We start from the raw sequence: 13,608 nt of genomic DNA on the forward strand, positions 1-13,608 counted from the left end.
ATAATTAATGCTTATACTTCATTAATGGGGCCAAAATAATTTTCGAGCTACGATGAATTTTTGGTTTTTTGGGTGAATAACCCCAAAAATAGGGGATGAAGAATATATTCCAATCTCCACATTTACTTGTAACGCGGAAATTTTTAGAAAAAAGTTCATGGGTGCCCTAAGTAATTGGTTTAGGAAATATTTTTAGGAACTTTTTATTGAAAAAAAAAAAGTAATTCACTTTTTTGAAATCTTTATATATTTTCCAAAATAGTAGTATTAAAAATTTCTTAAAATAGTTTATTAAAAATTGCCTAAGGCCACCTTGTTAACCAAATCCAAAGACCAAAATTTTAAATCAACTATCAATTTTATTACAAAATATTTAAAAATTGGAATGTTATTACTTATTAGTAAATGGTGACACTTAAACAACTTAATAAATAAAGAAGTGCTACATACACAATATTTTTACAATATTTTCACAAGTGGTAAGTTGTTATTGGTTATAAATTGAATTCGTCACCAAAATTATGTTTTTGCCAATCAATAACAACCCATAACAACTTGCCACTTAAGATTTGTTGTGAAAATATTATGGACGGTTTTTAGGATAAATAAATTATTGAATTAGTATTTTTTATGATCGGTGCATAAGGCTTATAGATAGAATACACCTGATAATTATCAGACTGGTAAGAAAAAGATTCATAGGTCAAACACAACTAACACCCCCGCTAATGATGGGGGCTCTCATGTAACTGACGGATCCAACTTAGAGGGAAAGAGAGATTTTAGGATTGACTGGTTTGAAAAAATCAAATTAGACTAAAACAACCAAACTGCTAATTCAAGAACATTGGTGGAGAGAAAGATAGGGTCAGGTGCTTAATGTAGTTGCTAACTAGAATAACTGATGTCAAAGTCAATCTAAACAGAACACTGGAAGATAAAGTCCTGTCTCTCTTGGTTTCTACTAGAGAGATAGAGAGAGAGACAAAGGAGATCCGTAAAAAAAGAACCCATTTTGTTACTGTCCAGTAAGAAGGAATAAAAAAATTCCTGGGTTTTTTTTAGAGACACAAAACATATAAATAAATAAATAAATAATCCCATTAGATTCTAGTTGAAGGGAAAAAGTTGACCAAGAAAAGGGTATTGGATTTTCACATACCAAGACAATTACATTAAATTTGCCTTGTGGGTATTGTTGTTCTTTTGATTTTGGCAAAGGGTTTTGAAAAAGAGAGAAAATGTGGTTGGCAAGAAGTCATGCAGATAGAAGAGGAGGAGGAAATGGGTTGGTGGCAGTGGCAATAGACAGAGACAAAGGTAGCCAAAATGCACTCAAATGGTCTATTGATCATTTGGTCCTGAAGGGCCAGACCCTTATTCTTCTCCATGTCAAGCTCAAACCTGCATTGCTTTCCTCCTCAGCATCTCTTTCGTCCCAAAGTAAGTATTTTTCTATTATATTTCTAGGAATGTTTTCCTTTTCCAGAAGAGGAAATTATTGTGTACTTTCGGAGTAACATAAATACATACTCCTTCCTCTCACATAAATGGTAGGTCCTACTATGAATTTAATTAATGGAACCCACTATTCATGTGAGAGTAGGGAGTATGTATTTATAGTATTCCAGGAATACCTAATAATTTTCCTTCCAGAAGTTTACAGGCAATAAAATTTTCCAAAATTTTCTATGAAATTTTCATTGCAATTTTAGGTGCATGTACCAAGGTTCTTTCCTTTTTAGATTTGGGTCATAATAATGATGACTACCATCTTGAATTACCTCAATGTCTTTACCAACTTAAGCCTATTAGTTGATAGGTTTCATTTGCATTGAACCACTTCCATACAACATGCACACTTCACATTTCTCATCACATGGACTTAATTTTGTACATAATTTTTGGGCGCAGGGCTACCCCGTTTGACAGGTATTGTTGATGTAAATTCACTGATATGCAAAGATCCTGATCAACGCACAAGAGAAATGTTCCTTCCTTTTCGATGTTTTTGCACACGTAAAGATGTAAGTGCTTAGGTTCCAAATCTAAACATAAATTCACTGATAGCATTGTCAATGATTACAAGGTCTTTGCTCTTAGGCATTAGCAAAAACTTATTGTCTCATCAAAGGTGAATGCTCCTAGATTATCTAGCAACTGGTTCTGACTGGTGGAGTCAGTTATTCATAGGTTTTATTGGTTAGAGACGAGTCTAAAAGACTCTTCTTTATAAAGATTCTCTGCGTTCTTTAAATAAATAAATATCTTCTGTGTCTGAACTTACCTAAGAAAAAGAGACAGTTCCCCATATTATACATGTGTTCATATTCTCACTGGGTTCTCTTTGACATCAGATAAATTGCAAAGATATTGTACTAGAAGACACAGATGTAGCCAAAGCATTAATTGAATATGTAAATCACACGGGGATTGAGAATTTGGTTGTTGGTGCCTCAACAAAAACTGGCTTTCTCAGGTATGTACCTCTCTTAACTACTTGCTTCAGCAAAATTTATGAAATTACTCTAGTATAACATTCCTTTATATGACTTTTATGAGCTCAAAAGCAATATCTAACTAGAAGTCATTAATGGCATAAAGTTTTCTTTCCATTGTTTCAATAAGAGTGGTAGCATAAGATTACAAAACAACATTCTCTATAAATATAGGGAGGCAATGGTGATAAACCCAACCATCTGAATATTGAGGAAGCTATCCCAACCAAATTATGGTCTAAGCTTGGGGATATTCACAAACCACAAAACATATTTCAGTTTTGATATAAACTAGTTGTAGACCCGCGTGTTACGCGTGATAATATTTTTAGAATGATCTCATTAAATTTATTTTTTGTAGTTTGGACTAATCTAATAAATAGTAATGTATTTCATAATCCTATTTTCATTTATTATAACTGGGAACAATCACAAATGTAATACATATAATTTTTGTCATATCAAAATGAAAACAATACAGTTTTTCTCAAGAATTCAAAATGTAGCAAAAATATTAATTTTTTAATAAAAATTATTTATAACATTTTGTGTATCATTAAAAAAGTATATAAAATTTGAAATTTTTTTTTTTTTTACTTTTAAACAAACTTTTTCAAATCCAATTGTATCTACCGTAAATCAAAAACACCAAAAAACATATCAAAAAAAAAATCAACAAAAACTAAAATTCAAAAAAAGAAAGAGAAAAATAAAAATCACATTAAAGTCAAACTTCTTCTTCCGAATATGTAAAACATTACAAAAGTGATGTGATCAAGCCAAATATCCAATGTATAATCAAATTCAAAATTTTTAATAAGATTTTGAAGTGACGCAATAGGAATATGCCGTTATTCCCAAGAAAAAAAGTGTTGGTAATAATTTTATATATAATGATTGTAACCAAGAGTACAAAGGGGAAATTTATAGTTTTTTTTTTTTTTTTTATAAAAATAAGAAATACTGTGTTAATACTATCGTAATTTAATCTAACATCTAATCCAACATATGAAAAATGAATAGACAAATAAATAATTTTAAACACAAAATTGAATTTGTTTTTTTAAAAATCTCAAAGAATACACAAATGAGATAAAAAAAAATATGAGCAATACAAAATATTCGTAAATGCTTAAAAAAATTACTCAAGCATCTAAAAATATCATATAATAAGGACATAACAATTTGCTACTAATTTGTTAAAAAAAATATTTACAAATAGTAAAAGGAAACTACACAAATACCATCTTCTTCAACTGCATTAATTGTTCTTCATCGTATTATCTAGACTATCTTGCTGTTTTCCAAACTAACTAAAACCTGACAACAACACAAAATATGGACATATTATAATATGATTTTTCCCTAAATCTGGTCAACAACATTAAAACTATTTTGTGTTGTAAATAAAATGATAAAAAAATACTTGCATCAAGTAACACATATAAATTAGTCAATAATAAGAAAATGGGAGTACAAATCTCATATGAAATCCAATAAAAAATGAAAAAAAAAAAAATTTTGAGAGAGAGGGCGAGAAATAACCTTTTTGTGTAGGAAAAATATGCATAAAATGGGAGAGAGTGACAACTTTATAGTAAGGAGATGAGAATAAGAAGAGTCAAAATAAAGGAAGATTAAGGGACAAAATTATATGTAAAGTTAAAACCGTCTAAGAGGAATATGTATAGACAATACTTAGTTATAACATCAAAATTAAAGTAAGTGAATATGTAAAGTTAAAACCGCCTAAAATGAATTTGTAAAGTCAATGTATTTACATATATTTAATATTGTCAAAAAAAAATATGAAAAACAATAATGATGTGGCAATGACATGGAAGATGATGTGGCTTAACAGAAGCGTAGCAACAATAAATACTACGTTTCAACTTTTAGATATATATATATTGATATATTGACTAAACTGAAATAATATAAGACTTAATTTTTTATATTCAATTTCCTAATAAATATATATATTATAATTAGCTTTCAACATGCACACGTGTGCATCAGTGTAATGCAATCCTAACTGTTAAAGCCATTATTTTAAATAATTTGTTGAACTTTAAATAAAATAAAATAAAATTTGAAAAGCTAAAACTTATTACTATATTAATGAAAAATGATTATAATTACAAAACCAAAAAAACAAAAAAGTACACATATGTGCCTATATCACACACACAAAGAATTATCTTATAAGATCATCTCATGAAGTATCCCTCTCATAGCATATGGGTCTCATGGGTGTGTAAGTCCCAAAGACGTGTGGACCTATATAAAATCATGCTTGGTAAGAATTATGATCATTTAAATTTTCAGAGTATGTATATATAATTAGTATCACTGGTTCTTATATCATGATAAAATGCCCGTGGTCCCAAAAGTTTAAATTGTAGAAAAAAATGTTAAATTTAATCATTTATCCATGCATTATTCTAACACCCTATTAAAAGTTTCTTGACTTTCCAAAATCATTCCTCTCCGAAGATTCAAGGCAACAGATATTCCAGGCTCAGTAGCAAAGGGAGCACCAGATTTTTGTAACGTATATGTGATATCCAAAGGAAAAATTCAGTCCATGCGATCTGCCTCGCGTGCTGCACCACCCTCCTCACCTTTTCGTAGCCACCTTATTAACCAATCTAGCATCAAATCAGATGCATGGGATCCAAATCTCCATCACTCTACTACTCCTAAGAAAGGTCAAAACACCTTTTTTTTCAAGCGTATTGCTTACTCTCTTTTTTTTTTTTTTTTTTTCACCATATTTGCTCAGCCATTTCTCATTAATAAATAAGTAATAAATTCTGTTTCAGGAACAGAAAAGCCACCAGTTGATTTATTTCATAGAATGCAAGATGATACAGATATCATGAGGTCAGTGACACTACAGATTAAGAATGAGAAAGATCTAAAGTTCTTATATAGATGGTTTTAACTATCACTTTCTAAAAGGACTAATTTAATTCTCATTGGAAGCAGGTCACCATTCTCTAGAAAAGGCTATGATGGAAAATCATACGGGGAACTCACTCTGCCTGATACTGACATATCCTTTGTTAGCTCCGCGAGACCCAGCATTGACCAGATGTTCACTGTATACGACAATTTAGATATAGGCAGCACCCCCTCACGGATGTCACTCACCTCCACAGAGGTAGACATGAAAGAATACTTTGATATAATGCAGATAGGACGGAAGTCACCGGAAATCGGTTCTCCACCACCTGAAATTTCAAATCTCTCACAGGAAAATGATAGGCTATCAAACTCAGCGCAAACAGCAGTAAGGACATACAGTCAATTAATTTGATAAATGTACATATTTAGTTCCTATATTTTGTGCATGTATGTAAGATGAGGAATGCATTGAAGCTAATACAAATTCATGACCCAGGAGCTAGCGCCATATGTGATATTTGCATGTTAGTGCTTATTATGGATATCTAAGCAAGACTGTGTTTATAGTGTGTGTGTGTGTGTGTGTGTGTGTGAGCATATTAGTGAATAAAATTCTCAGTTATCAGTGTTTTTATAAAGGCTAGCTACCCTCTTATGAAGCATGATGACAGCTTTCCTATCTTAATCATGTGTTGGCTAAAGAACCAAATTTTTCAAAAACTTCACCTAATACCTAAACTTTGAATGTTACCAGCTTAGTGAAGATAACACTTCCACACATACACTTTTTCTTTTTCTGTAATTGGACTATAAAGGTACATTTACATGGATGCAATTATTGATACATGAAACTTAATCTTGTATGGAAATTACAGGAAGACGTGGAGACTGAAATGAGGAGGCTAAAGCTAGAACTCAAGCAAACAATGGAAATGTACAGTACTGCCTGCAAAGAAGCACTAACAGCAAAACAAAAGGTACAAGAAATAATATCCACTGAACGCCTTTCAAAATTTCTCAGCTAGCTCTGATATGATCTGCATAACAGGCAGTAGAGCTGCAGCGCTGGAAATTAGAAGAAGAGCGAAGACTGCAAGAGGCACGATTGGCTGAGGAAGCTGCATTGGCGCTTGCAGAAAAGGAGAAGGCCAAGTCTAGGGCCGCCATTGAGGCTGCTGAAGCAGCCAAGAGGATAGCAGAGCTAGAAGGACAAAAAAGAATTAATGCAGAAATGAAAGTATTGCAAGAATCAGAGGAGAAGAGAAAGGTACTTGATGCTCTAGCACAATCAGACATAAGGTATAGGAGGTACTCAATTGAGGAGATTGAAGCTGCCACTGACTTCTTCACAGAATCCCGCAAGATTGGAGAAGGGGGCTATGGACCTGTATATAAGTGTTATCTGGACCATACACCTGTTGCAATTAAGGTTCTTCGTCCGGATGCAGCTCATGGAAGGTCACAGTTTCTGCAAGAGGTATGTCTAAAATAGAATTTAGGTATATACAACACAAGACTAGCATTAAATTTTGGGAATTCAACTAGAAGTATTTCAAAGTATTTCCCTTATATGATTTGCTTATGAATCATGACCATTCACAGGTTGAGGTATTGAGCTGCATACGGCATCCAAACATGGTTCTCCTCCTAGGAGCCTGCCCAGAGTATGGCTGCTTGGTCTATGAGTTCATGGCTAATGGGAGCTTGGATGACCGTCTCTTCTGTCGGGGTGGCTCTCCACCCCTTTCTTGGCAACTTAGGTTTAGAATTGCAGCCGAAATAGGTACTGGCTTGCTATTCCTACACCAGTCCAAACCAGAGCCACTTGTGCACCGTGACCTGAAACCAGGTAACATCTTGCTTGACCGCAACTTTGTCAGCAAAATTAGTGATGTTGGCTTGGCCAGGCTAGTACCCCCATCTTTGGCTGACACCGTGACACAGTATCGGATGACATCCACAGCTGGCACATTCTGCTATATAGACCCAGAGTATCAGCAAACAGGAATGCTTGGAGTAAAGTCTGATATATATTCCATTGGCATCATGTTTCTACAACTAATAACAGCTAAACCACCAATGGGCTTGACTCACCATGTTGAAAGGGCTATTGAAAAGGGAACTCTTACTCAGTTGCTAGATCCAGCTGTGACTGATTGGCCAGTTGAAGAGACCTTGTGCTTTGCTAAGCTGGCACTCAAATGTTCGGAGTTAAGGAGGAAAGACAGACCTGATCTTGGCAAAGATATCTTGCCAGAACTCAATAGATTGAGAGCAATTGCTGAAGAAACTATGCACCCCACTTTGATGTTTAGCAGCCCGAGCCTCTCACCTGCCCACAGCCAAGTTTCCTTGCAGCTAGTAAGTTTGACATTGCATAAACTCAACCTTTTATTCAAGAACAGAAAAACTATCCCCAATTTCATTATCATTACCCTTAAAAGTTCCCTAGTATTTGCATAATGCTTGATTAACTTCTCCTTCATGATGAAAAGCTTAGTTTGCAATAGACTAATTGACATTTTTGCAGGACGAGGATCTTCCACATGAACATTCTGATCTGAGCTCCAAATATTCAAGCACTCTATAACGGGGGAAATGTAAATTTTGTAGATAATAATTGATGTCCATATCATCTTTAACTCTTAAAGCAATGTTAGCAAACTGCATCATCTGAACTTGCATGTTGTCAACCCCCACAGAATGTATATTAGTGTAGCCACAACCTCTTTGAGTTATCCATTGTTGTTATCTTCATTAAGAAATCGGAAAGGTTCTGCAGAGAGGCAACCGCAAAAACAGAAGTTTCTAGTTCCAAAATTAGGCATCAAACAGGCAACAAGATCCATTAAATGCAGGTTCCCCATCTGGCACTAATGTTGTCTTGTAAATTTACGTCCATTTCATGAGCTGGTAGTTATTAAGGTTGTTTGTGAAATTTTAAAATTTCCAGGCTGAGGATTGTCTTACTAGGTCTTATTTTTATAGTTTTTTTTTTTTTTTTTTTCAAAAGGTATATATCCTGTTTTAGAATTCAAACTTCAATGTACTTTTTGCACACCAGAGAAAAATTGCTTATCACTCAAATCAGTACTGTAAAGCATCTTGTTATCACTAAAATTCTGTCCACTTCATGATTTTCCCTATAAGCCATAGGATATTTCAATTTGGAAAAACCAACTTCAGCACCTCTACCATTCTAAAACCATTAGAGGCCTTGGGCATGGAACCATCATGTTGATTAATTCATTTTCAGGAAAATGAATGAGAAGAAGTAAAATGATTCAAAAAATGATTGCAAATTAAAGCAGGACTTAGCCATAGCGGTATGAAAATAGAGAAGAATAAAGTGTTTTGCTTATTCCTCATGATAATCAATGCTTGCTTAAATGTATGGATATTCTAAATTTTCATGTTAAGAATCTCTTTTTTTTCATTGGCAAGTCATGGACGCATCCAATAGGTCTTGAACCCAAGATCTCACCCTCCACCTAGAACTTATAAGTTAAGGATGTGCCAGTTGAACTAGAACTCATTGGCTTCATGGTAAGACTTTCATCAAATCTTTTTTTTCGTTTTTTTTTTGGGGGGGGGGGGGGGGGGGGGGGGGGGGGGGTAAAAAGGAAACTTCATCTAATCTTTTAACTTCCCTGAAAATTCCAATTTATAGGACATATTTGCCTTCAAGCGCCAAGGAAATATAATGCACCACTCTTGTAACACATAAAGCAATGTATGTAGAATCTAATTGATCAATAAATAGGCTATATTGTGTACTGAATATAATTAGATTACAAATCTATTTGTCCAATGTTTGAACAAGAAAGTTTTAACAGTTTATTACTTCATTATGGAGGTACAGTTTCCTCATAAATGCTGTCAGATTGTTTCTATCTTCCTAAATATCAGATGATTATAGATGCTATGGTGGGAGAGAAATTTCACCTCTTTCTCCTGTTGAGACCAAGAAGATCCAAACAACTTTTGTGTTTTCCAATTATTTATTAAGAAAATTACAAAATCCAAAAATGGCCAAATGGCAAAACAATTATGAAAAACTCGTAAACCTCCTGGACATGAGAACCATATTCTTCCAAGTAATAATGTCAATCATCAGTCATCACCCTTGATGCAGACATGCGCAATGCAAAATTTTGACAATTTTTTTTTGTTAAGTGGAAAATGAAAATAGTATATAAAACTATAAGCTTTAGTAACAAACCATTATTAAAACAATGTGATTATTTTCTAACAAATTATAGTTGATACAATATATTAAAATTTTTTAAATTAAGCTTTCTATATTTATTATTTGAATGTTTTTAAAATTTTATAAGTTTTTTTTAAGGAAATATAGTTCAATTATTACATGATGTGAGATATTTTGTAAAATAATTGAATGTATGGTTGAAATTTGTTTCTAATACTTCTTACAAACGATTCATTATCTACACGTCTTGAAATTTGAATAGCCTAAAGAGAAGCAAATATGATTAAATCCATTACTTTAAAAAAAAAAAAAAATGCAAGACTTTAATAACATACAAAAAATTAAAATTTTATCAAAAACCCAAAAATACAACTAGAATGTGACATATTTGTCAATGAAACGGCTCTTCTTTCTACACAAACCTCTCCTCCCAAAGTATCACACTAAATATATTGAAATGCTACGCTGATGTGGCTTAATAAGAGTATAGCAATAATAAATGATAGACTTCAACTTTTAGATATTAAATATAGATGCAATGAAGCTCAAATCAATTCGCACAATTTTTCTGTACTAAATTTACCTATGCTAAAACTTCTTTCTGCATGTGCTTTCCAACAAATGATTCAAATTAGTTTTGAATCTAAAAAATATTATTGTTATCTATATCTATATATATTTAAAAGCAGAAAAGTAGTATTTATTGTTGTTATGTTTCTATTAAAACACATTAACAACTACATCATCCACCAATTTTCAACACTTTCTCTCTTTTTTTAAACTCTTTTTTTTTTCTTTTTAATTTCCCAACTTATTATTATACTTTCTCTAACTTTTCTCCTCTCTTATACCTTTTCATATCCCCACTATTATCTATCTTAATATCACTTTTCCTCTATCACTTTATCTTCTTTTATTTTTGACTTGTCTTATTCCCCACCTCTTACTATAAATTTACAATTCTCTTTCTCATTCTATACATAGTTTTCCCACACACAAAATGTTATTTCTCTCTCTCTCTCTCTCTCTCTCTCTCTCTCTCTCTCTCTCATTTTTGGTGGTTTTTATTTTTTATTTTTTTTACAATTCTATTTTAGGTTGATGAATTTTTGTATTATTTGGAACTCTACTTTGGGTTGATGTGATTAAGGCTGTGTTTGTTTTGGGTGAAAATCACTTCCGGAAATGTTTTTCCGTAAATGCGGGTGTTTGGTTGCGCATGGAAAATAAATTTTCCGAAAATGCTTTTCAGTTGACCGTGTGTTAGGTTGTAAAATGATTTCCGTTTTTATTTTACCTTCAAATATCATTTTCCGGAAAACAAAGAAAGAGCTGAGTGAGAGTGAGATCGCGCCCATGCGCAGAGAGAGAGAGAGAGAGAGAGAGAGAAAGAGAGAGAGAGAGAGAAGAGACCGAACCCAGAAACCGACTCCGACAAACCCAGAAAACCCAAGATCGAGCTCGTTCGTCGAGCAATGCCCAAACCCATTCGTCAAACCCAGAAAACCCATTCGATCGCACCATCTCAGACCCTCATCGTGCCGATCGCACCACCGGCGAGATCGATCGCACCATCTCAGACCCTCATCGCACCGATCGCACCACCGGCGAGATCGTCGCACCCCAACACCGATCCACCCAAAACCAATCGTTCTCGTCGCACCCCAAAACCAATCGTCCTCGACCCAAATTCGTCGTCCCCAACCCAGATTTGTCGTCCCCGACCCAGCTTCGTTGTCCCCATTCATCGAACCCAGTCGCCTCTCTCTCTCTCTCAATTTGACCGGATTTGATGAATTTTTTTTGTTGGGATTTGTTTCTTTTGTGTTTATTTACTAAGAAATAATATTAATATTTGTTTGGAAGCTGAGAAAATGTGAGAAACATGATAAAAATGGGTTTTCTAGAGCATTTTCAAGAATACAACCAAACACCAGAAAATATTTTCCAAAATATTTTTTGGAATGCAACCAAACACTTGAAAATATTTTCTTTTCCTAAAAATAGCATTTCTGGAAAATATTTATTTTCCGGAAAATATTATACGGGAACCAAACACAGCCTAAGTTTTGTGTTTTTAAGTTGTTATCTTTTTTATTCTCTTTGATTTTATAGATGTTATCATATTGTATTATAAAAATAGTATATAAAAATATAATATTATTTTATTATATAACATGACTTAGATAATTTGGTGTTTATTACTATATTTTCTATAAATTCCTTATTATTCTCTCTCACATTCTCTCTTGAAAAATTGGTTATTCACTCTCTTGATTTTTTATTCTTTCTTACAACTCTACTTTATATTGATGAATCATTATATTTTTTAAACTCTATCTTGGGCTCATACATTTTAGTGTTGTATTTTTTAGTTCACCATCACAAGTAGTCTCTCTCTCTCTCTCTATCTCTCTCTCTCTCCCCAATAACATTTAGAGAATAAATTATACATATTCAGTATAAGTTTGATATGAGTTTTGATTATCATGATAATTTCTTTTAAAAGAATGAATAAGTTGTGTAAGGACTCAATTTGTAACGACCCCAAATTGTTTTGTTGGGTTCGAACGTTAAAGGCCCAAACAATAAATTTGTAGAGAGTGGGCTAAAAGGCTAGGCCTTGGTTATTGGACAGTAGTTAGTCATGGTGTTCATGATGATCGCATGGAGGTGAACTGAGTTTGTCCAAGAAAACGTTCTCCTCGGCACGGCCTGAGTGGCTCTGGTTCTTGGCCCTCGTCCGAGGAGTTTTATGTTCTTATTATCCTTTTTTTCTCCGGTTACCATGGTTCAAGAGTCCATACATAATGCCCTTTTTGGCGCATGAATTCTTACATTATATAGCCCCTCTTAGTTGATCCTGACCTTCCATCTGTTGATTAGGCAGGTAGCTACTCGAGTGTTTGTCCCATCAGTCGCCTTCCCCCACTTTCTGTTAGTTGCAATAACCGAAGCCATACTGTTCAGGGGTCTTTTCCCATCAATGTGGCCAAGACGTTTGTTGGCGCATTCAATGTGGAGGTGACGTCTTTTCCTTGAACCGTTCCCACACTGTACCCCCGTGCGAGTCCTATTCTACTCACCTTTTCTTCTGGGAGCGCTTTGGGGGCTGCTTTTGATGGCGTGTCGTTCTTCCCTTCTAGGCCTTGGGATGCCGAGGACAGGGTCGTCCTCGGCTGCATCTCTAGGCCATTTGAACTTTCGCTGCATGTCCTCAGTAACGACTCTCCTCGACGCGGGCCTTGGGCCCTAATGGAAAGTGGACCGAGATCACAAATTCTTTGGCCCCACAAGTTGAATAATTTATTTAAATAAAAATTATACACACACATATATTGCTTAATATATATATATATAGAGAGAGAGAGAGAGAGGAGCTTAAATGTATAATTAATCTCATGCAATTTATTTAAAAGTAATGACATTAATAAAAATGAATAATTGCCCTAAAAATTCTATTTGCATATTCATACCCTATATGTTTAGAAAAGTTTTCGTAATTAAATTTAGTCGTAACAAAGTGGACTGAAATGCTACATTAACAAGACTCAACAAAAGCTTAGCAATAACAAATACCATGCTTAAGATTTTAGATATTACGAATTTGAGATATATATATATATATATATAGAGAGAGAGAGAGAGAGAGAGAGAGAGAGAGAGAGAGAGAGAGAGAGATATATATATATATATATATATATTAATAAATTTGGATTTAGAATAGGTGTTTTCAACCCAAACATGTTTTTTCTCATTACGAAAGTGCACAAAAATATATCAAAGTGAACTAAAATGGATTGAAGTGGTTTGAATGGACAAGGTGGACTGAATATGACCGAAGTGGACCGAATAGGAGCAAATTGAACTGAATAAGAACAAATGGACAAATTAGGACCAAAGTGGACAGAATAGACTAAATGGGACCAAATTAGACCGAATAGGATTGAAGTGGGCAAACTAGACTGGATAGGACCAATGTTGACTGAA

At 33.8% G+C, this 13,608-nt stretch overlaps 1 protein-coding gene across 1 annotated transcript; it reads left to right on the top strand.

Annotated features, from left to right (window-relative positions):
- Window positions 1-1,241: 1,241 nt before the first annotated feature.
- Window positions 1,242-7,998, top strand: LOC126708203 (U-box domain-containing protein 52). The gene is made up of 10 exons (XM_050408006.1): window positions 1,242-1,443; window positions 1,915-2,027; window positions 2,358-2,479; window positions 4,995-5,209; window positions 5,324-5,384; window positions 5,490-5,793; window positions 6,284-6,385; window positions 6,457-6,885; window positions 7,011-7,769; window positions 7,939-7,998. Exons 1-10 carry the CDS (start codon window positions 1,242-1,244, stop codon window positions 7,996-7,998), a joined length of 2,367 nt encoding a protein of 788 aa, XP_050263963.1.
- The last annotated feature ends 5,610 nt before the right edge of the window (window positions 7,999-13,608 follow it).

This window comes from Quercus robur, chromosome 12 (assembly GCF_932294415.1).
Source record: "Quercus robur chromosome 12, dhQueRobu3.1, whole genome shotgun sequence".
Classification (NCBI taxonomy): Eukaryota; Viridiplantae; Streptophyta; class Magnoliopsida; order Fagales; family Fagaceae; genus Quercus; species Quercus robur.

Coding starts and splice junctions, on each gene's coding strand:
- LOC126708203 (XM_050408006.1), top strand. CDS start 1,242: ATGTGGTTGGCAAGAAGTCATGCAGATAGAAGAGGAGGAGGAAATGGG. Junction 5,210..5,323: donor CTCTACTACTCCTAAGAAAG/GTCAAAACACCT, acceptor ATTCTGTTTCAG/GAACAGAAAAGCCACCAGTT. Junction 7,770..7,938: donor GCCAAGTTTCCTTGCAGCTA/GTAAGTTTGACA, acceptor ACATTTTTGCAG/GACGAGGATCTTCCACATGA.